A 21,765-nucleotide genomic window follows, 5' to 3' on the forward strand; every position below is an offset into this window, starting at 1 on the left:
CTTACTGTGCTTTCTCTTTTCTCCAGCTGTCATGTTGGGCATGGTGCTTCCTTGTAGGAAGATGGGTGCTATTGCAAACTTGTCTCTCTGGAAATACCTTTCACACTGCCAATCTTTGTTGTAAAAAGAAACCAATGCTCAAAGAATCTGCAGAATGTGAAATAGGTTTCTGATCCTGCACTGCACTTATTGGTTTACGTTAGAAATTGTAGAAATGCATAAACTTATTACAAGGCAAGTTTATGGTATAATCTAATGAAGCTCCAACTGAAAATGATGCTCTGCTGGACCTGGTAATCTCAAACCATGCAGAGCTTACTTTCATATAAAAATAGTGACTATAATATGATTTCATTCAATGTAAGCTGTAAACAACAAGCCCATACTATAAGATATAATATATATTAATAAGATACAATAATATATAATATAAAATAATTATAAGAGAGCAACATTTCTAATGCTGAGGGCTGCTCTCCAAGACTTAGGCTGGGAGGTAATATTGTAACTGTATGGAAACACACTGTGAAATATATTCCAATGGGCAGCACATTTAAAAGGCTACATTAAAACTAAAGTTTAAAAAGGCCTAAAGAATAAGAAAAGGGCATTTAAAAAAATATAACAATTAAGGAACACTATCATCATTTCAAGATAACAAAGAACATGACATAATATGTAAAAATAAATCAAGGGCACAAGAATCAAAAGTGAATGATGGGTTGCAAAAGAAATTAGGGCAAACCTCCCAAAATTTGTTGAACTAGATGAACTTGAGTCTTTTTTCTAATTCACTGGCCACTACTGTGTACCCTGTTGACATAGGGGTGGCAGATCAAACCAGTCAGGACAGAGGATGACTAGGAATATGAAACTCCAGTAGGTGTTGAATAATGAAGACTCCTTGAGCAGTAATTTGTCTTCATTACAGCTTTGACCAGTAAGTATCTTTTTTTTCAGGGCGACTTTAACCACTGTGTTACTGACCTGATAAAAAGTATGGAAGTTCTGACTTCACTCTAATGAAATGTTACTCAAGTAATTTAGAAGGTATTGAACCCAGATAAAGACAAGCAACTAGAATGTTCAAAAGAGGGCCAGCAATGGCAGCTCATACTGTGTCAATAAAAAGTATGTGAACCCCTTGAAATTAACTGGTTTTCTCCAGTAATTTGCCATAAAATTTTGACCTGATCCTCATCTAAGTCACAGCAATAGACAAACACAATGTGCTTAAGCTGATAACATATAAACATTTCTATCTTGTGTTTTTATTGAACATATCCTTTAAACATTCAAGTTAATTGCTGGTCAAACCTCCTTTGGCCTCTTTTCGGTAGCTCTGGATCAGACCTGCACAATGTTCAGGATACATTTTTAACAATCCTTCTTTACAAAACTGCTTCAGCTCAGACACATTTGTAGGATGTCTGGTGTTTGAACAGCTTTCTTGAGGTCATTCCACAGCATCTCTATCGGGTTAAGGTTTTGGCTCTGACAGGGCCCCTCAAGACTCATTTTCTTTTTCTGAAGCCAATCTGTACTGGATTTACTTCAATGCTTAACCCCTTTGCGCCTATATCACACAAATATGCGGCCTCACAGAACTGGGCTTTTTTCTGTGGGACCGCATATTTGCGTGCCTGTCTTTCTGCTGGGATCCTGCCATACAGAGCATTCCCAGCACAAAGACCGGGGTGTCACTGAGAGCCCCGGGTCCCGTTCTAATGATCGGGACTCGGGATGGCCGATTCTGGGTCACGTGATCGCTGTGATAGCCTCTGATTGGCTATCACAGTGATCAGTTACTGTATAGACCCCCCCCCCCTCTTTTTTTTCTCTATGAATGGAGGATAGAGATACATTGTATCTCTCTAACTCCTGGCATAGAGAAAAAAAAATGTTTGTAAAAAAACATAAAAAGGGATAAATAACTATTAAAAAATAAAATAAAAAAATAAAGAAAAATTACCTAGATCAAGGTTTGATCTAGTTCATTGCCAGGGTAAGTGTTTGGGTCAAAGTCAGGATCAAAAGTCAAAAGGTCAGGCTTTTTTTGTTTTTTAAATTGGTATCAGTGTCAGTTAGTGTCAGTGTGTTTTAGGTAAACCCCCCCCCCAAAAAAAATAAAAAACAAAATGCGCATTATTGTTTCTGGGCTGTACTACAGGTACAAACAACAAATAACATACACATATATGGTATCGCTGCGATCATCAAGAGCTGAAAAATTTATTTGGGTTCTTTGGTGGTAGGTTATGGTAAATTAAAAAAATATATATTTTTTATTTTGGGCCAGTTTTCCTTTGATAATAAAAAAAAAAAATCATGATATATCCATTACCATTTACCACCAAATGAAAGCCCAATTTGTCCTGAAAAACTAAAAAAAAACTAAAAAAAAAAAAAAAAGGTCTAGATCACCTGGATGTACAAAGTAGTTGTGATGATATGTACGGTTTTACTAACATGTCAACATTGCAAAATTGTGCTTAGGCATTAAGATGTGTTTTACCCTTAGGCGTGAAGGGGTTAAGGTCTCCGTCCTGCTGCATCTCCCAGCTTCTGCTAAGTTTCAGCTAGTGGACAGCTACCCTGACATCACATTGTAGGATATTTAGGTAAACTTGGGAATTAAATTTGATTAATTTTGATTTTAATTGATTATGGCAAGTGGTCCAGGTCCTGATGCAGTGAAGAAAACCCTAATCATGATGTTGTCACCACCATACTTAACTGTTGGGATGATGTTGGTAAGCTGTGCCCTTTTTGTGTCATACATAGTGCTGAGTGTTTTTCCCAAACAATTCAACTTTTGCTTCATCAGTCTACAAAACATTTTCCCAATGGCATTGCAGTTTGCCAAGGTGCTCTTTGGCAAATTTCAGGACTGCAGCAATGTTTTGTTTTTTTTGGGCAGTGGCTTCCTTCTTTGTGTTCTGCCATGGACACCCTGCCTGATCAAAGACATATGTATTGTAGACTCGTGCACAGGGATGTTTGCCAGTTCCAGCGATGTCTTCAAGCCTTTAGCTGTTGCTTGCAGGTTCTTCTTTACTTCACTGAAGATTCTGAATTGTGACTTGGTAGTCACCTTGGCTGGGCACCCTCTTCTAGGAAGAATAGCCATAGTACTAAACTGTCTCCATTTACAGATAATGTGTCTATTAACTGATGGATGCCTAAACACTTTAAGATTTCTTTGCATCCCTTTCCAGCCTTATACAGATCAACTACTCTTGGTCAGATGTCTTCAGAAAGCTCCTTTTTGCGAGGCATGGTTCACATTAGCTGATGCTTCTTATGAACAATTATCTTAAAATTCCTGAGTGTCTTTTATTAATCAAAGTAGCTCTAAACCACACCTCCAGACACATTTCATTAGTTGGACTCCATATGTGCAAACTAGTGACTGCAATTACCTTTTGTTGAAGTCAGTATTCTATGGGTTCACTTCCTTTTTCCTCCAGCACTAAGAATGTTTAATGAGTGTGTTTAAAAAAGACATGAGACATTTCTTTATTAAAAACACCCATTAAACTTGGGTTTAATGGGTGTGAGTCTATTCTGAGTTTGATCCGGATATGTTTGTGTTTTATCAGTTTAAGCACATTGTGTTTCTCTATTGTTGTGACTTAGATGAGAATTAGATTACATTTTATGGAATATTACTGCAGAAAACGAGTCAATTCTAAGGGCTTCACATACTTATTTCTTGCCACTGTATATTTCCCTCAATGCAGATTTTCTTTAATCCTTCAGTCATAAAACACATGCTGACATCAACTTCATTTACAATATTAATTTATTTAGGAATCAAAAACAAAAATGTTCTATATGGTGAATTTGAATTGGTCAGAAATGCTAATATTCTGAAAGAGAGTCACCCTGCTTGTAATAAAAGCAGACTAAATCCTTAGAGAATGGGCACTTCTTGGATCTTTCATCAGAGCTACATATCCATATCAGCTTCACTCTACCAAGCTTGAGCCATTGGCACTTTATACAACAGGTGTAAGTTTGTATACCTTGTTCAATGGATTCTTTTGCAGAGTCATCCCAGGACAACAACTTCTTTTCTACAAGAACATTTACAGGAGCTTTCCAGCCAGCCGCCTTTGATACACATGAGTGACAGGACCTCTTTCCTTTCAGCTGAATAAACTGGAATGAGCTGGACTTTTTCACCACAGCAACTGCGTAATGACGCGTATCCCAATCTACAGATTATATAAAGCAACGAATAATGAAATGCAACTTGAAGTGGTAATAAACCCAAAATTGAAAAATGAATATATTGCTCTTTACTAAATCTTAATGTAGAAGTCTAGCCTATTTCTAACTATGGTGTCCGTTTATGACACAGAGAATAGCTGCGATTCAACAGATCTCAGCTATTCTCTGGTCATTCACAGTCTATGACACTCAGGAGATCATGTCAGCCCTTCTCTGGAGATCTGTGTTCTCCCTCTAGATTCTCCAGCCCAGAGCTGGAGAATCAGAGGGATCGAAAACTAAGCAGAGATAATTTACCTCTGCTTAGTAAACTGATCTTTTACTGTAATCCCGCGAGATTATAGTAAAATGAGCCGTTTTCCAGAGTTTGTAGACCGTTCTCCAGCGTTTGGAGACCGTTCTCCCTTCGTTCGGAGAACTGCTTCATAAACTGCATTCACAGGAGAACTGTGTTCTCCGAGAATGCCGGAGAACTGAGCAGCGATCTATTACCGCTGGTTCATAAACGGACACCTAAGCTTAAGAGATGATTCACACATGTCCGTTCTGAATTGAAGCTCAGGTTTAACAGCTAATTGATACAGTAGTTGTTCAGCAGTTCAGGTCAGGTTTAGATCAGGTTCAGGTCAAGACTTTATCCTGTTCACAACTGATAACATGTGCGGTTTAGAAACGGTTCCCATAGAAGTCAATAGCCTGTAATTCACCCCTGGACTGGACCGCACTGGTTAGAAATAGGACATGACTCTTTTTCAATCCGCAATTCCAGTGCACCGGACATATGTGAACAAGCACCATAAGAAGCAATGTTATTTCACATGTCATGCGATTGGATGCGGTTCAAACCACATGCAATCTGCATATATGTGAACTGGTACTAAGCCTTCTCTCACCCTCCTTCTAAATCTTATTCTACAGTATGTACCCAGTGAAAGGAAAATGTGTATACTTAGCTATTCTGAGTTGTTCCAGTCTGGTCACATGACCTCTCCAGCGGCTGCTTTCAGTGAAGAGGAGAGATTGCAAACAATGGCTGCAGAACCGGGTGGTGATGTCACCCATAGCTTATTTTGGGGCACCAGTTGTCGGCTGTCCCTCCTCTATGCTGAAACCGCCACTGGGAGCCAATCATAGACCAGAACACTCTCAGAATAGGTAATCTTCCTATCTTCCTTTCACTGGATAGATAGAATAAGGTTTAGAAGGGAGTCGGAGCAAGTTTAACCACTTTGTTATTTTGACTGGTAATTGTGCAGTCATGCAATGCTGTACCCAAACAAAACTTATGTCATTTTTTCCCCACAAATATAAATTTATTTTGGTGGTATTTGAGCACCTCTGGGTTTTTTTATTTTTTGTGCTATAAACAAAAAAAAACAGCATTATGAAAAAAATTATATTTTCTCGTTTCTGTTATAAAAAATATGCAATAAACACAAATCTCATCAAAGATTTAGGCCAAAATATATTTTGCTACATGCCTTTGGTAAATAATCCCAATAAGTATATATTAATTGGTTTGTGTGAAAGTTATAGGGTCTGCAAACTATGGTATAGATGCTGGAATTTACGCAGCTTTTACTTTCTGATTGCAGATCCCTTTCTAGCTTGAAGAGGTTTGTGAGATTTCGAGCCGAATGCAAAAAATCATTTTTTTTGCATCCTGTATTTATCTGGGTGGATACAGCAAGAGACTGGTCCCTTAAAGGGACAAGAGGAGTAAAGTAGCTGCTAAGAGGTGGAAGCTAATATACTGAGTTGGATGAACATCAAGTGTTTGTGACCTATAATTATATGGGTCTAACGAGAAGGTGAGCATGCATTGCACCTAGGGGTTATGGGGTATTGAGCTCATTTGGAGGTGTTGTTTGAGAATCGGCACCATCTATAAAACAAGATAATCTGGTTGGATGAGCAGTTTTAACAACACCTATGTAAGTGCATTTACTGAGGTTACTCACACAGTGTTGCACTCTGAAATATATGTTTTTTGTTTGAGCGCATTTACCACATCTCTGGAGCCAGATGGAAGAGTTGGTTTGAAACAATAAATACAATAGAAAATGTATTGTTTTAGGCTACCTGAATTAACTTTGTAGATTTTTTGAGTAATGGGCACAAATTAATTTTAATTGATATCACTATCACAATCTTTTGATGTAATTTTGAGTTCACATATCACTAATTCATTTGTTATATATATATGTGTGTATGTACCTAAAGGAGTAGCGCTACATTTTCTATTGTATTTATTTATGGTAATCACTGGTATATGATTTAATGTTAGCAGTAGAGATGAGCGAATCGAAGTATCCGAAGTGGAATTCGAGTCGAATATCGGAAAAATTTCGATTCGTGCCGAATCCGAAAAATAGCCTAATTCGGACGCGCGAATCGAAATTTTTCAGAAAATGGCGGCTGACATGTGCGGCGACGGAGCGGGGATGTCTGGGAAGGCGCGCAGACAAGGCGCGCTGACCCATAATGCATTCCTCAACTACATGTGATCGCATCAGCCTATCAGCAGCCAGCCAGCCAGCACTGTGTAATGGTCGAGCTATAAATAGCGGCCATTTTGGAATTCTTCATTTGCCTGCAGTTATTGAACAGAGGCAGACCGCTCTGTACTAGGGACAGGGACAGAGTTAGGGCCACAGAAACGATAATTGGGGACAGAGAAAAGTTACTTAGGGACAGAGAACCATTACTCAGGGACACAGACTTGTTAATGAGGGCCACAGAATCGTTATTTAGGGACAAAGAAACGCTAGTTAGGGCCACAGAATTCATAATCAGGGACAGACAGAATTGTTACTCAGTGCCAGAGAATTGTTACTTAGGGCCACAGAAACGTTATTAGGGCCACAGAATTGTTACTCAGGGACAGACAGAATTGTTACTGAGTGCCAGAGAATTGTTACTCAGGGACAGACAGAATTGTTACTGAGTGCCAGAGAATTGTTACTTAGGGCCACAGAAACTTTAATTAGGGCCACAGAATTTTTACTCAGGGACAGACAGAATTGTTACTGAGTGCCAGAGAATTGTTACTCAGGGACAGACAGAATTGTTACTGAGTGCCAGAGAATTGTTACTCAGGGCCACAGAAACTTTACTTAGGGCCACAGAATTTTTACTCAGGGACAGACAGAATTGTTACTGAGTGCCAGAGAATTGTTACTCAGGGACAGACAGAATTGTTACTGAGTGCCAGAGAATTGTTACTTAGGGCCACAGAAACTTTACTTAGGGCCACAGAATTGTTACTCGCACAGACACAGAATTGTTACTCGCACAGACACAGAATTGTTACTGAAGGCCACAGAACTGTTACTTAGGGCCACAGAATTGTTACTCGCACAGACACAGAATTGTTACTCGCACAGACACAGAACTGTTACTGAGGGCCACAGAACTGTTACTTAGGGACAAAGAAACGCTAGTTAGGGCCACAGAATTCATACTCAGGGACAGACAGAATTGTTACGGAGTGCCAGAGAATTGTTACTCAGGGACAGACAGAATTGTTACGGAGTGCCAGAGAATTGTTACTCAGGGACAGACAGAATTGTTACTGAGTGCCAGAGAATTGTTACTTAGGGCCACAGAAACTTTAATTAGGGCCACAGAATTTTTACTCAGGGACAGACAGAATTGTTACTGAGTGCCAGAGAATTGTTACTCAGGGACAGACAGAATTGCTACCGAGTGCCAGAGAATTGTTACTCAGGGACAGACAGAATTGTTACTGAGTGCCAGAGAATTGTTACTTAGGGCCACAGAAACTTTAATTAGGGCCACAGAATTTTTACTCAGGGACAGACAGAATTGTTACTGAGTGCCAGAGAATTGTTACTCAGGGACAGACAGAATTGTTACCGAGTGCCAGAGAATTGTTACTCAGGGACAGACAGAATTGTTACTGAGTGCCAGAGAATTGTTACTTAGGGCCACAGAAACTTTAATTAGGGCCACAGAATTTTTACTCAGGGACAGACAGAATTGTTACTGAGTGCCAGAGAATTGTTACTCAGGGACAGACAGAATTGTTACTGAGTGCCAGAGAATTGTTACTTAGGGCCACAGAAACTTTAATTAGGGCCACAGAATTTTTACTCAGGGACAGACAGAATTGTTACTGAGTGCCAGAGAATTGTTACTCAGGGACAGACAGAATTGTTACCGAGTGCCAGAGAATTGTTACTCAGGGACAGACAGAATTGTTACTGAGTGCCAGAGAATTGTTACTTAGGGCCACAGAAACTTTAATTAGGGCCACAGAATTTTTACTCAGGGACAGACAGAATTGTTACTGAGTGCCAGAGAATTGTTACTCAGGGACAGACAGAATTGTTACGGAGTGCCAGAGAATTGTTACTCAGGGCCACAGAAACTTTACTTAGGGTCACAGAATTTTTACTCAGGGACAGACAGAATTGTTACTGAGTGCCAGAGAATTGTTACTCAGGGACAGACAGAATTGTTACTGAGTGCCAGAGAATTGTTACTCAGGGACAGACAGAATTGTTACTGAGTGCCAGATAATTGTTACTCAGGGCCCCAGAAACTTTACTTAGGGCCACAGAATTTTTACTCAGGGACAGACAGAATTGTTACTGAGTGCCAGAGAATTGTTACTCAGGGACAGACAGAATTGTTACTGAGTGCCAGAGAATTGTTACTTAGGGCCACAGAAACTTTAATTAGGGCCACAGAATTTTTACTCAGGGACAGACAGAATTGTTACTGAGTGCCAGAGAATTGTTACTCAGGGACAGACAGAATTGTTACGGAGTGCCAGAGAATTGTTACTCAGGGACAGACAGAATTGTTACTGAGTGCCAGAGAATTGTTACTTAGGGCCACAGAAACTTTAATTAGGGCCACAGAATTTTTACTCAGGGACAGACAGAATTGTTACTGAGTGCCAGAGAATTGTTACTCAGGGACAGACAGAATTGTTACCGAGTGCCAGAGAATTGTTACTCAGGGACAGACAGAATTGTTACTGAGTGCCAGAGAATTGTTACTTAGGGCCACAGAAACTTTAATTAGGGCCACAGAATTTTTACTCAGGGACAGACAGAATTGTTACTGAGTGCCAGAGAATTGTTACTCAGGGACAGACAGAATTATTACGGAGTGCCAGAGAATTGTTACTCAGGGCCACAGAAACTTTACTTAGGGCCACAGAATTTTTACTCAGGGACAGACAGAATTGTTACTGAGTGCCAGAGAATTGTTACTCAGGGACAGACAGAATTGTTACGGAGTGCCAGAGAATTGTTACTCAGGGACAGACAGAATTGTTACTGAGTGCCAGAGAATTGTTACTTAGGGCCACAGAAACTTTAATTAGGGCCACAGAATTTTTACTCAGGGACAGACAGAATTGTTACTGAGTGCCAGAGAATTGTTACTCAGGGACAGACAGAATTGTTACCGAGTGCCAGAGAATTGTTACTCAGGGACAGACAGAATTGTTACTGAGTGCCAGAGAATTGTTACTTAGGGCCACAGAAACTTTAATTAGGGCCACAGAATTTTTACTCAGGGACAGACAGAATTGTTACTGAGTGCCAGAGAATTGTTACTCAGGGACAGACAGAATTGTTACGGAGTGCCAGAGAATTGTTACTCAGGGCCACAGAAACTTTACTTAGGGCCAGAGAATTTTTACTCAGGGACAGACAGAATTGTTACTGAGTGCCAGAGAATTGTTACTCAGGGACAGACAGAATTGTTACGGAGTGCCAGATAATTGTTACTCAGGGCCCCAGAAACTTTACTTAGGGCCACAGAATTTTTACTCAGGGACAGACAGAATTGTTACTGAGTGCCAGAGAATTGTTACTCAGGGACAGACAGAATTGTTACTGAGTGCCAGAGAATTGTTACTTAGGGCCACAGAAACTTTACTTAGGGCCACAGAATTGTTACTCGCACAGACACAGAATTGTTACTCGCACAGACACAGAATTGTTACTGAGGGCCACAGAACTGTTACTTGGGGCCACAGAAACGTTAATCAGGGACACAGAATTGTTACTGAGGGCCACAGAACTGTTACTTAGGGCCACAGAATTGTTACTCGCACAGACACAGAATTGTTACTCAGGGACACAGAATTGTTACTCAGGGACACATAATCGTTTAATTAAAGAGTATGTCAGACAACATGCAGAGGAGTGGCAGAGGAGGCAATGTTTTAGGAGCGAGCAGACGTGGCAGCAGAGGAAGGGGTCGAGGCAGCACTATTCGCAGCCAGAGGCCAGTGCTCCCGGTGTCATCCAGCGGTCGTGTCTCCACCGACAACCCTGCCGTCGTCGATTGGTTGGCTCGGTCGTCTTCCTCTTCCCAGGTCACCTCTGACACCTACAGCCAACGGTCGGTGGGTACGTCAGACACAACCGTTAGTTGGCATGGCCCGGGACCAAGCCCACTGAAATCACGTGTCCTCTACCTGCCCCTGTCCTTTGGTGTTCCCTCACCAAGCGAAGTATCGCATGCTGTGGGCTCAGCCCCACTGTACAGTGAGGAAGAGCTAACAGAGGGCGGTCAGGAACGGGGGGAGACATCCGCCTTTTCAGCAGCCAGGCGAAGAAGTAGTGGCGAGGAGAGTGGCTCGGTAGCCGGTCTAGAGACAGGTCTGTCTCCTGACCCAGACGCAGCCGAGGGGGCTAGTAGTGAGGCGGAGACCCTACTTGATGATGAGGAGGTTGATCGCACTTGGCAGCCTCGTCGTCATCAGGCAATTTCTTCCGCATCATCAGGAGAAGAGGGTGGCAGCTTGGCAGCGAGCAAAACAGTCGGTGGGTTGCCCAGGAGACAGCAGCAGGGTCGCAGCAGTGTCAGTGGAGCCAAACGTCCACGGAGTAGAGCACCAGCTCCACTGCAGCCTACCACCACGGCCAGTAGTGGTGCCGGTGTGCACGGAGGAAGCAGCAGTCAGCCAGTGAGGAGTATCGGGGGCAAAGTTTCCTACTCGGCGGTGTGGCAATTTTTCGTCAAGCCGCCCGAGGAAGTAAACGTAGCCGTATGTCGACTATGTGGCCAGAAAATCAAGCGTGGCCAGGGGGCCCATGTTGGGACTACAGCGTTGCGGCAGCATATGCAGCGTCGCCATTTGGTGGCCTGGGAAAACCGTGATAAAGATACGGCGGTTCTGCCCGCCCCAGCCCCCGCTCCATCACCCGCTCCGTTACTTGCTCCGTCACCCGACGTCAATCGCCCTCCATCAGCCAGTCAAGGCTCCAACACCTCTGCTGAGGGGAGTTGTCGCTCGTTGGCATCTTCCGCTCGTTCAGATGCTCCTTCTCCTGCTACTCCTCTTCACGGATTCCGTCAGCAGTCTTTCTTGGAATCCGTTTCCAAGAGACAACAGTTTGCGAGCACGCACCCGACGGTGCAAAAGCTGAACGTCCTCCTGTCCCAGTTGCTGGTGCTGCAGTCCCTCCCTTTCCAAGTGGTGGACTCAGCACCTTTCAGAGAAATGATGGCTTGTGCCGCGCCGCGGTGGAGAGTGCCAAGCCGTCATTTCTTCGCCAAAAAGGCAGTGCCAGCCCTGCATTCACATGTAGAAGACATGGTGGGCCAGTCTTTGAGCATGTCGGTCTCTGCCAAAGTGCACGGCAGCGCCGACGTGTGGAGCTGTAACTACGGTCAGGGACAGTACATGTCATTTACGGCCCACTGGGTGAACGTGGTGCCGTCACAGCCGCACCAGCAACTTGGACAGGTCACGCCGCTTTTGCCTCCACGTTTGCACGTCCTTGGTCCGGCAAAGATGTCCGCCTCTACCACCTCTTCTTCCGCCGTGTCCTCAGCCGCCACCCCCGTGCCAAGTCCCATTACCCGACCGGCATATCACATGTGCAGGGCGCAACGGTGTCACGCTGTTCTGCACCTGGTATGCCTTGGCGAACGTAGTCACACAGGGGAGGAACTTCTGAGTGTAATGAACAGAGAAATCGACAGATGGCTGTCTCCGCGCAAACTGAAAATCGGAACCATGTTGACCGACAACGGAAAGAACATGGTGTCTGCTCTGCGTCAAGGAAGGTTGTGCCATGCGCCATGCATGGCTCACGTGTTCAATCTGGTTGTCAAGCGGTTCTTAAAATCCACCATCCCACTGCAAGACATCCTTAAAATGTCACGTAAACTTTGCATGCATTTCAGCCATTCCTACACCGCAAAGCACACCCTCCTTGAGCTGCAGCGGCAGAACGGAATTCCACAGCATCGCCTGATCTGCGACGTTGCAACAAGGTGGAATTCAACCCTACACATGTTAGACCGCCTTTACGAACAGCGAAAGGCCATCACCGATTTCCTGATGTTACAAGCGGATAAAGGTACTCCCCTGTGTAACTTCGATGTCAGCCATTGGCAGCTCATGCGTGACACCTGCCGCTTGCTCAGGCCCTTTGAGGAGGCCACGCTATTCGTGAGTCGGCAGGACTATGGGATGAACGACGTCATTCCTCTGTTGCACGTCCTTGAACAAATGCTGTTAACAATGGCTGGTCAGGGTGCGGTAGACGTGGCGCACAGATCTCAACGCCACATGACCCCTGTGGGGGCAGGACAGGAAGAAGAGGAGGAGGTAGAGGAGGACATTTGTGCTCAGGAATTATTGAGTGAAATGGGTGGTTTTTCCACTCAGCGGACAGGAGTGGAGGAGCAGGAGCATCTGGTAGAGGAGGAGGAGGAGGAGACAGAGGACCCAGACGCACCGTGGCAGTATGCTGTGGAGATGGAGGCAGGGAGTCCCTCGCATTCCTTGGCACAAATGGCCCATAGCATGCTCGGTTGCTTGCGTAGCGACAGCCGAATAATAACCATCAGACAGAGGGATGACTTTTGGCTGTCCACCTTGTTGGACCCTCGCTACCGTTCCAAAATGGTGGCCTTTTTCACACCTGCTGAGAGGGAGGCCAAAATAACGTACTATAAAAACCACCTATGTAGTCAGTTGGTCTCTGCCTTTGTGCGCCAACGTCCATCCTCAGACACTGTGGGCCCTGTGCGCTCGCGTTCCGCTGCCATGGCAGCAGGGGAGGGGTGGGGTGGTAGGAGCAGTGGCAGCTCCACCAGCAGCAGCTGCCTCAGTCTGCAGTCGATGATGAGTAGCTTTCTTCACCAGCGCAGTGAGGAAACTACTAACCAGCCGCAGCAGCAGCAGCAGCATCAGGTGGACCTGGAGCAGGACCTCAAACAACAGGCTTGGGCCTACTTGGACAGCACCCTGCCAACCGAGGTAGACAATCCCCTTGACTACTGGGCAACGAAACTTGACCTTTGGCCCCAACTAGCTGAATTTGCCCTTGAAAGGCTGTCATGCCCAGCCAGTAGCGTGGCATCGGAGCGCGTGTTTAGTGCGGCAGGAGGTATTGTAACTCCGCGGAGGACACGACTGTCCACCCAAAGTGTGGAGAGACTCACGTTTGTGAAAATGAATCAGGCGTGGATTAGTCTGGATTTCAAACCACCAGTTCCTGACACAACTGACTAAATCCGCCATGAATCATGCCTCAAACATGTGCCACTTTGAGGTCTCCTCACACACTGCTGGTGTGTAGAATTTTTTGACATAGGGTGCTGGCAGATTATGGGCCTCCTATAGCTGCTGCCAGGCCCCTAATCTGCCATAGGCCCCTATATACCGCTTCCTCATGCTGCTGCCAGGTCCAGAGTCTCTCATGCCATGTGCCACTTTCAGGTCTCCTCACACTGCTGGTGTGTTGAATTTTTTGACATAGGGTGCTGGCAGATTATGGGCCTCCCATAGCTGCTGCCAGGCCCCTAATCTGCCATGGGCCCCTATATACCGCCTCCTCATGCTGCTGCCAGGTCCACAGTGTCTCATGCCATGTGCCACTTTCAGGTCTCCTCACACTGCTGGTGTGTTGAATTTTTTTACATAGGGTGCTGGCAGATTATGGGCCTCCTATAGCTGCTGCCAGGCCCCTAATCTGCCATAGGCCCCTATATACCGCTTCCTCATGCTGCTGCCAGGTCCAGAGTCTGTCATGGGTCCCTGTACGGCCTCCCATTGCTGCTGTCTCCATCGCCACACTCTGCCATGTGCCACTTTCAGGTCTCCTCACACACTGCTGGTGTGTAGAATTTTTTGACATAGGGTGCTGGCAGATTATGGGCCTCCCATTGCTGCTGCCAGGCCCCTAATCTGCCATAGGCCCCTATATACCGCTTCCTCATGCTGCTGCCAGGTCCAGAGTCTCTCATGCCATGTGCCACTTTCAGGTCTCCTCACACTGCTGGTGTGTAGAATTTTTTTGACATAGGGTGCTGGCAGATTAAGGGCCTCCCATAGCTGCTGCCAGGCCCCTAATCTGCCATGGGCCCCTATATACCGCCTCCTCATGCTGCTGCCAGGTCCAGAGTCTGTCATGGGTCCCTGTACGGCCTCCCATTGCTGCTGTCTCCATCGCCACACTCTGTCATGTGCCACTTTCAGGTCTCCTCACACACTGCTGGTGTGTAGAATTTTTTGACATAGGGTGCTGGCAGATTAAGGGCCTCCCATAGCTGCTGCCAGGCCCCTAATCTGCCATGTGCCCCTATATACCGCCTCCTCATGCTGCTGCCAGGTCCAGAGTCTGTCATGGGTCCCTGTACGGCCTCCCATTGCTGCTGTCTCCATCGCCACACTCTGCCATGTGCCACTTTCAGGTCTCCTCACACACTGCTGGTGTGTAGAATTTTTTGACATAGGGTGCTGGCAGATTAAGGGCCTCCCATAGCTGCTGCCAGGCCCCTAATCTGCCATAGGCCCCTATATACCGCCTCCTCATGCTGCTGCCAGGTCCAGAGTCTGTCATGGGTCCCTGTACGGCCTCCCATTGCTGCTGTCTCCATCGCCACACTCTGCCATGTGCCACTTTCAGGTCTCCTCACACACTGCTGGTGTGTAGAATTTTTTGACATAGGGTGCTGGCAGATTATGGGCCTCCTATAGCTGCTGCCAGGCCCCTAATCTGCCATAGGCCCCTATATACCGCTTCCTCATGCTGCTGCCAGGTCCAGAGTCTCTCATGCCATGTGCCACTTTCAGGTCTCCTCACACTGCTGGTGTGTTGAATTTTTTGACATAGGGTGCTGGCAGATTATGGGCCTCCTATAGCTGCTGCCAGGCCCCTAATCTGCCATAGGCCCCTATATACCGCTTCCTCATGCTGCTGCCAGGTCCAGAGTCTCTCATGCCATGTGCCACTTTCAGGTCTCCTCACACTGCTGGTGTGTTGAATTTTTTGACATAGGGTGCTGGCAGATTATGGGCCTCCCATAGCTGCTGCCAGGCCCCTAATCTGCCATGGGCCCCTATATACCGCCTCCTCATGCTGCTGCCAGGTCCACAGTGTCTCATGCCATGTGCCACTTTCAGGTCTCCTCACACTGCTGGTGTGTTGAATTTTTTTACATAGGGTGCTGGCAGATTATGGGCCTCCTATAGCTGCTGCCAGGCCCCTAATCTGCCATAGGCCCCTATATACCGCTTCCTCATGCTGCTGCCAGGTCCAGAGTCTGTCATGGGTCCCTGTACGGCCTCCCATTGCTGCTGTCTCCATCGCCACACTCTGCCATGTGCCACTTTCAGGTCTCCTCACACACTGCTGGTGTGTAGAATTTTTTGACATAGGGTGCTGGCAGATTAAGGGCCTCCCATAGCTGCTGCCAGGCCCCTAATCTGCCATAGGCCCCTATATACCGCCTCCTCATGCTGCTGCCAGGTCCAGAGTCTGTCATGGGTCCCTGTACGGCCTCCCATTGCTGCTGTCTCCATCGCCACACTCTGCCATGTGCCACTTTCAGGTCTCCTCACACACTGCTGGTGTGTAGAATTTTTTGACATAGGGTGCTGGCAGATTATGGGCCTCCTATAGCTGCTGCCAGGCCCCTAATCTGCCATAGGCCCCTATATACCGCTTCCTCATGCTGCTGCCAGGTCCAGAGTCTCTCATGCCATGTGCCACTTTCAGGTCTCCTCACACTGCTGGTGTGTTGAATTTTTTGACATAGGGTGCTGGCAGATTAAGGGCCTCCCATAGCTGCTGCCAGGCCCCTAATCTGCCATAGGCCCCTATATACCGCCTCCTCATGCTGCTGCCAGGTCCAGAGTCTGTCATGGGTCCCTGTACGGCCTCCCATTGCTGCTGTCTCCATCGCCACACTCTGCCATGTGCCACTTTCAGGTCTCCTCACACTGCTGGTGTGTAGAATTTTTTTGACATAGGGTGCTGGCAGATTAAGGGCCTCCCATAGCTGCTGCCAGGCCCCTAATCTGCCATGGGCCCCTATATACCGCCTCCTCATGCTGCTGCCAGGTCCAGAGTCTGTCATGGGTCCCTGTACGGCCTCCCATTGCTGCTGTCTCCATCGCCACACTCTGCCATGTGCCACTTTCAGGTCTCCTCACACACTGCTGGTGTGTAGAATTTTTTGACATAGGGTGCTGGCAGATTAAGGGCCTCCCATAGCTGCTGCCAGGCCCCTAATCTGCCATGGGCCCCTATATACCGCCTCCTCATGCTGCTGCCAGGTCCAGAGTCTGTCATGGGTCCCTGTACGGCCTCCCATTGCTGCTGTCTCCATCGCCACACTCTGCCATGTGCCACTTTCAGGTCTCCTCACACACTGCTGGTGTGTAGAATTTTTTGACATAGGGTGCTGGCAGATTATGGGCCTCCCATTGCTGCTGCCAGGCCCCTAATCTGCCATAGGCCCCTATATACCGCTTCCTCATGCTGCTGCCAGGTCCAGAGTCTCTCATGCCATGTGCCACTTTCAGGTCTCCTCACACTGCTGGTGTGTAGAATTTTTTGACATAGGGTGCTGGCAGATTAAGGGCCTCCCATAGCTGCTGCCAGGCCCCTAATCTGCCATAGGCCCCTATATACCGCCTCCTCATGCTGCTGCCAGGTCCAGAGTCTGTCATGGGTCCCTGTACGGCCTCCCATTGCTGCTGTCTCCATCGCCACACTCTGCCATGTGCCACTTTCAGGTCTCCTCACACTGCTGGTGTGTTGAATTTTTTGACATAGGGTGCTGGCAGATTATGGGCCTCCTATAGCTGCTGCCAGGCCCCTAATCTGCCATAGGCCCCTATATACCGCTTCCTCATGCTGCTGCCAGGTCCAGAGTCTCTCATGCCATGTGCCACTTTCAGGTCTCCTCACACTGCTGGTGTGTAGAATTTTTTTGACATAGGGTGCTGGCAGATTATGGGCCTCCTATAGCTGCTGCCAGGCCCCTAATCTGCCATAGGCCCCTATATACCGCTTCCTCATGCTGCTGCCAGGTCCAGAGTCTCTCATGCCATGTGCCACTTTCAGGTCTCCTCACACTGCTGGTGTGTAGAATTTTTTTGACATAGGGTGCTGGCAGATTAAGGGCCTTCCATAGCTGCTGCCAGGCCCCTAATCTGCCATAGGCCCCTATATACCGCCTCCTCATGCTGCTGCCAGGTCCAGAGTCTGTCATGGGTCCCTGTACGGCCTCCCATTGCTGCTGTCTCCATCGCCACACTCTGCCATGTGCCACTTTCAGGTCTCCTCACACTGCTGGTGTGTTGAATTTTTTGACATAGGGTGCTGGCAGATTATGGGCCTCCTATAGCTGCTGCCAGGCCCCTAATCTGCCATAGGCCCCTATATACCGCTTCCTCATGCTGCTGCCAGGTCCAGAGTCTCTCATGCCATGTGCCACTTTCAGGTCTCCTCACACTGCTGGTGTTTAGAATTTTTTTGACATAGGGTGCTGGCAGATTAAGGGCCTCCCATAGCTGCTGCCAGGCCCCTAATCTGCCATGGGCCCCTATATACCGCCTCCTCATGCTGCTGCCAGGTCCAGAGTCTGTCATGGGTCCCTGTACGGCCTCCCATTGCTGCTGTCTCCATCGCCACACTCTGCCATGTGCCACTTTCAGGTCTCCTCACACACTGCTGGTGTGTAGAATTTTTTGACATAGGGTGCTGGCAGATTAAGGGCCTCCCATAGCTGCTGCCAGGCCCCTAATCTGCCATGGGCCCCTATATACCGCCTCCTCATGCTGCTGCCAGGTCCAGAGTCTGTCATGGGTCCCTGTACGGCCTCCCATTGCTGCTGTCTCCATCGCCACACTCTGCCATGTGCCACTTTCAGGTCTCCTCACACACTGCTGGTGTGTAGAATTTTTTGACATAGGGTGCTGGCAGATTATGGGCCTCCCATTGCTGCTGCCAGGCCCCTAATCTGCCATAGGCCCCTATATACCGCTTCCTCATGCTGCTGCCAGGTCCAGAGTCTCTCATGCCATGTGCCACTTTCAGGTCTCCTCACACTGCTGGTGTGTAGAATTTTTTGACATAGGGTGCTGGCAGATTAAGGGCCTCCCATAGCTGCTGCCAGGCCCCTAATCTGCCATAGGCCCCTATATACCGCCTCCTCATGCTGCTGCCAGGTCCAGAGTCTGTCATGGGTCCCTGTACGGCCTCCCATTGCTGCTGTCTCCATCGCCACACTCTGCCATGTGCCACTTTCAGGTCTCCTCACACACTGCTGGTGTGTAGAATTTTTTGACATAGGGTGCTGGCAGATTACGGGCCTCCCATAGCTGCTGCCAGGCCCCTAATCTGCCATGGGCCCCTATACCGACTCCTCATGCTGTGACGTTGCAACAAGGTGGAATTCAACCCTACATATGTTAGACCGCCTTTACGAACAGCAAAAGGCCATCACAGATTTCCTGATGTTAAAAGCGGATAAAGGTATTCCCTGTGTAACTTAGATGTCAGCCATTGGCAGCTCATGCGTGACACCTGCGCTTGCTCAGGCCCTTTGAGGAGGCCACGCTATTCGTGAGTCGGCAGGACTATGGGATGAACGACGTCATTCCTCTGTTGCACGTCCTGGAACAAATGCTGTTAACAATGGCTGGTCAGGGTGCGGTAGACGTGGCGCACAGATCTCAACGCCACATGACCCCTGTGGGGGCAGGACAGGAAGAAGAGGAGGAGGTAGAGGAGGACATTGGTGCTCAGGAATTATTGAGTGAAATGGGTGGTTTTTCCACTCAGCGGACAGGAGTGGAGGAGCAGGAGCATCTGGTAGAGGAGGAGGAGGAGGAGGAGACAGAGGACCCAGACGCACCGTGGCAGTATGCTGTGGAGATGGAGGCAGGGAGTCCCTCGCATTCCTTGGCACAAATGGCCCATAGCATGCTCGGTTGCTTGCGTAGCGACAGCCGAATAATAACCATCAGACAGAGGGATGACTTTTGGCTGTCCACCTTGTTGGACCCTCGCTACCGTTCCAAAATGGTGGCCTTTTTCACACCTGCTGAGAGGGAGGCCAAAATAACGTACTATAAAAACCACCTATGTAGTCAGCTGGTCTCTGCCTGTCTGCGCCAACGTCCATCCTCAGACACTGTGGGCCCTGTGCGCTCGCGTTCCGCTGCCATGGCAGCAGGGGAGGGGTGGGGTGGTAGGAGCAGTGGCAGCTCCACCAGCAGCGGCTGCCTCAGTCTGCAGTCGATGATGAGTAGCTTTCTTCACCAGCGCAGTGAGGAAACTACTAACCAGCCACAGCAGCAGCAGCAGCAGCAGCATCAGGTGGACCTGGAGCAGGACCTCAAACAACAGGCTTAGGCCTACTTGGACAGCACCCTGCCAACCGAGGTAGACAATCCCCTTGACTACTGGGCAACGAAACTTGACCTTTGGCCCCAACTAGCTGAATTTGCCCTTGAAAGGCTGTCATGCCCGGCCAGTAGCGTGGCATCGGAGTGCGTGTTTAGTGCGGCAGGAGGTATTGCAACTCCGCGGAGGACACGACTGTCCACCCAAAGTGTGGAGAGACTGACGTTTGTGAAAATGAATCAGGCGTGGATTAGTCTGGATTTCAAACCACCAGTTCCTGACACAACTGACTAAATCCGCCATGAATCATGCCCCAAACATGTGCCACTTTCAGGTCTCCTCACACTGCTGGTGTGTTCCATTTTTTGTCATAGGGTGCTGGCAGATTACGGGCCTCCCATAGCTGCTGCCAGGCCCCTAATCTGCCATGGGCCCCTATACCGCCTCCTCATGCTGCTGCCAAGTCCAGAGTCTCTCATGGGTCCCTGTACGGCCTCCCATTGCTGCTGTCTCCATCGCCACACTCTGCCATGTGCCACTTTCAGGTCTCCTCACACTGCTGGTGTATTCCATTTTTTGTCATAGGGTGCTGGCAGATTACGGGCCTCCCATAGCTGCTGCCAGGCCCCTAATCTGCCATGGGCCCCTATACCGCCTCCTCATGCTGCTGCCAGGTCCAGAGTGTGTCATGGGTCCCTGTACGGCCTCCCATTGCTGCTGTCTCCATCGCCACACTCTGCCATGTGCCACTTTCAGGTCTCCTCACACTGCTGGTGGGTTCCATTTTTTGTCATAGGGTGCTGGCAGATTACGGGCCTCCCATAGCTGCTGCCAGGCCCCTAATCTGCCATGGGCCCCCGTACCGACTCCTCATGCTGCTGCCAGGCCCGTAATCTGTCATGGGCCCCTGTTGTCGCTTGTTGGCATATTCCGCTCGTTCAGATGCTCCTTCTCCTGCTACTCCTCTTCACGGATTCCGTCAGCAGTCTTTCTTGGAATCCGTTTCCAAGAGACAACAGTTTGCGAGCACGCACCAGACGGTGCAGAAACTGAACGTCCTCCTGTCCAAGTTGCTGCTGCCAGGCTCGTAATCTGTCATGCGCCCCTGTACCGCCTCCTCATGCTGCTGCCAGGTCCAGAGTGTGTCATGGGCCCCCGTACCGACTCCAAATGCTGCTGCCAGGCCCGTAATCTGTCATGGGCCCCTGTACCGCCTCCCCATGCTGCTGCCAGGTCCAGATTGTGTCATGGGTCCCTGTACGGCCTCCCATTGCTGCTGCCAGGCCTGTAATCTGCCATGGGCCCCCCTACCGACTCCTCATGCTGCTGCCAGGCCCGTAATCTGCCATGGGCCCCTGTACCGCCTCCTCATGCTGCTGCCAGGTCCAGAGTGTGTCATGGGTCCCTGTACGGCCTCCCATTGCTGCTGTCTCTATCGCCACACTCTGCCATGTGCCACTTTCAGGTCTCCTCACACTGCTGGTGGTTTCCATTTTTGTCATAGGGTGCTGCATGGCCTCCCATTGCTGCTGCCTCCACCGCCACACTGTGGCTCCACACTCTGGTTTTGGCCCCGTGACTGGCCAAATGAGTGAAGTGTGCGGTGATTCTAAGATCGACGGCACTCATCTGCATGTCATACTGCCTGACAGTATTATTTCTCTTCCCCAGCAGACTCCAAGGGCATTTAAATTAAAGGTACAGTGTTCAGCACTAATATTAAGTCTCTCTGAAGCCTAGAAACACCCTTTTTTAAGTTAAATTCACAGCGAATATATTCGACTCGAATCGAAATTTTTCTACGAATTCGCCGAATCAGTCGAATCGAATTTTTGAATACTTCGCTCATCTCTAGTTAGCAGCTTCTCTTGGTTTTTTTATATAG

At 48.0% G+C, this 21,765-nt stretch overlaps 1 protein-coding gene across 1 annotated transcript in view; it reads right to left on the reverse strand.

Annotated features, from left to right (window-relative positions):
* Positions 1 to 21,765, reverse strand: part of LOC149459183 (uncharacterized) — a 262,257-nt gene that overhangs the window by 58,458 nt on the left and 182,034 nt on the right. The window contains exon 18 of the mRNA XM_089681550.1: positions 4,029 to 4,220. Within this exon, the coding sequence (XP_089537676.1) occupies positions 4,029 to 4,220 (192 nt within the window). The remainder of the gene's footprint in view (positions 1 to 4,028; positions 4,221 to 21,765) is intronic.

This window comes from Staurois parvus, unplaced genomic scaffold (assembly GCF_062004578.1).
Source record: "Staurois parvus isolate SC_StPar_1 unplaced genomic scaffold, SC_StPar_1.0 ptg000270l, whole genome shotgun sequence".
Taxonomy (NCBI): domain Eukaryota; kingdom Metazoa; phylum Chordata; class Amphibia; order Anura; family Ranidae; genus Staurois; species Staurois parvus.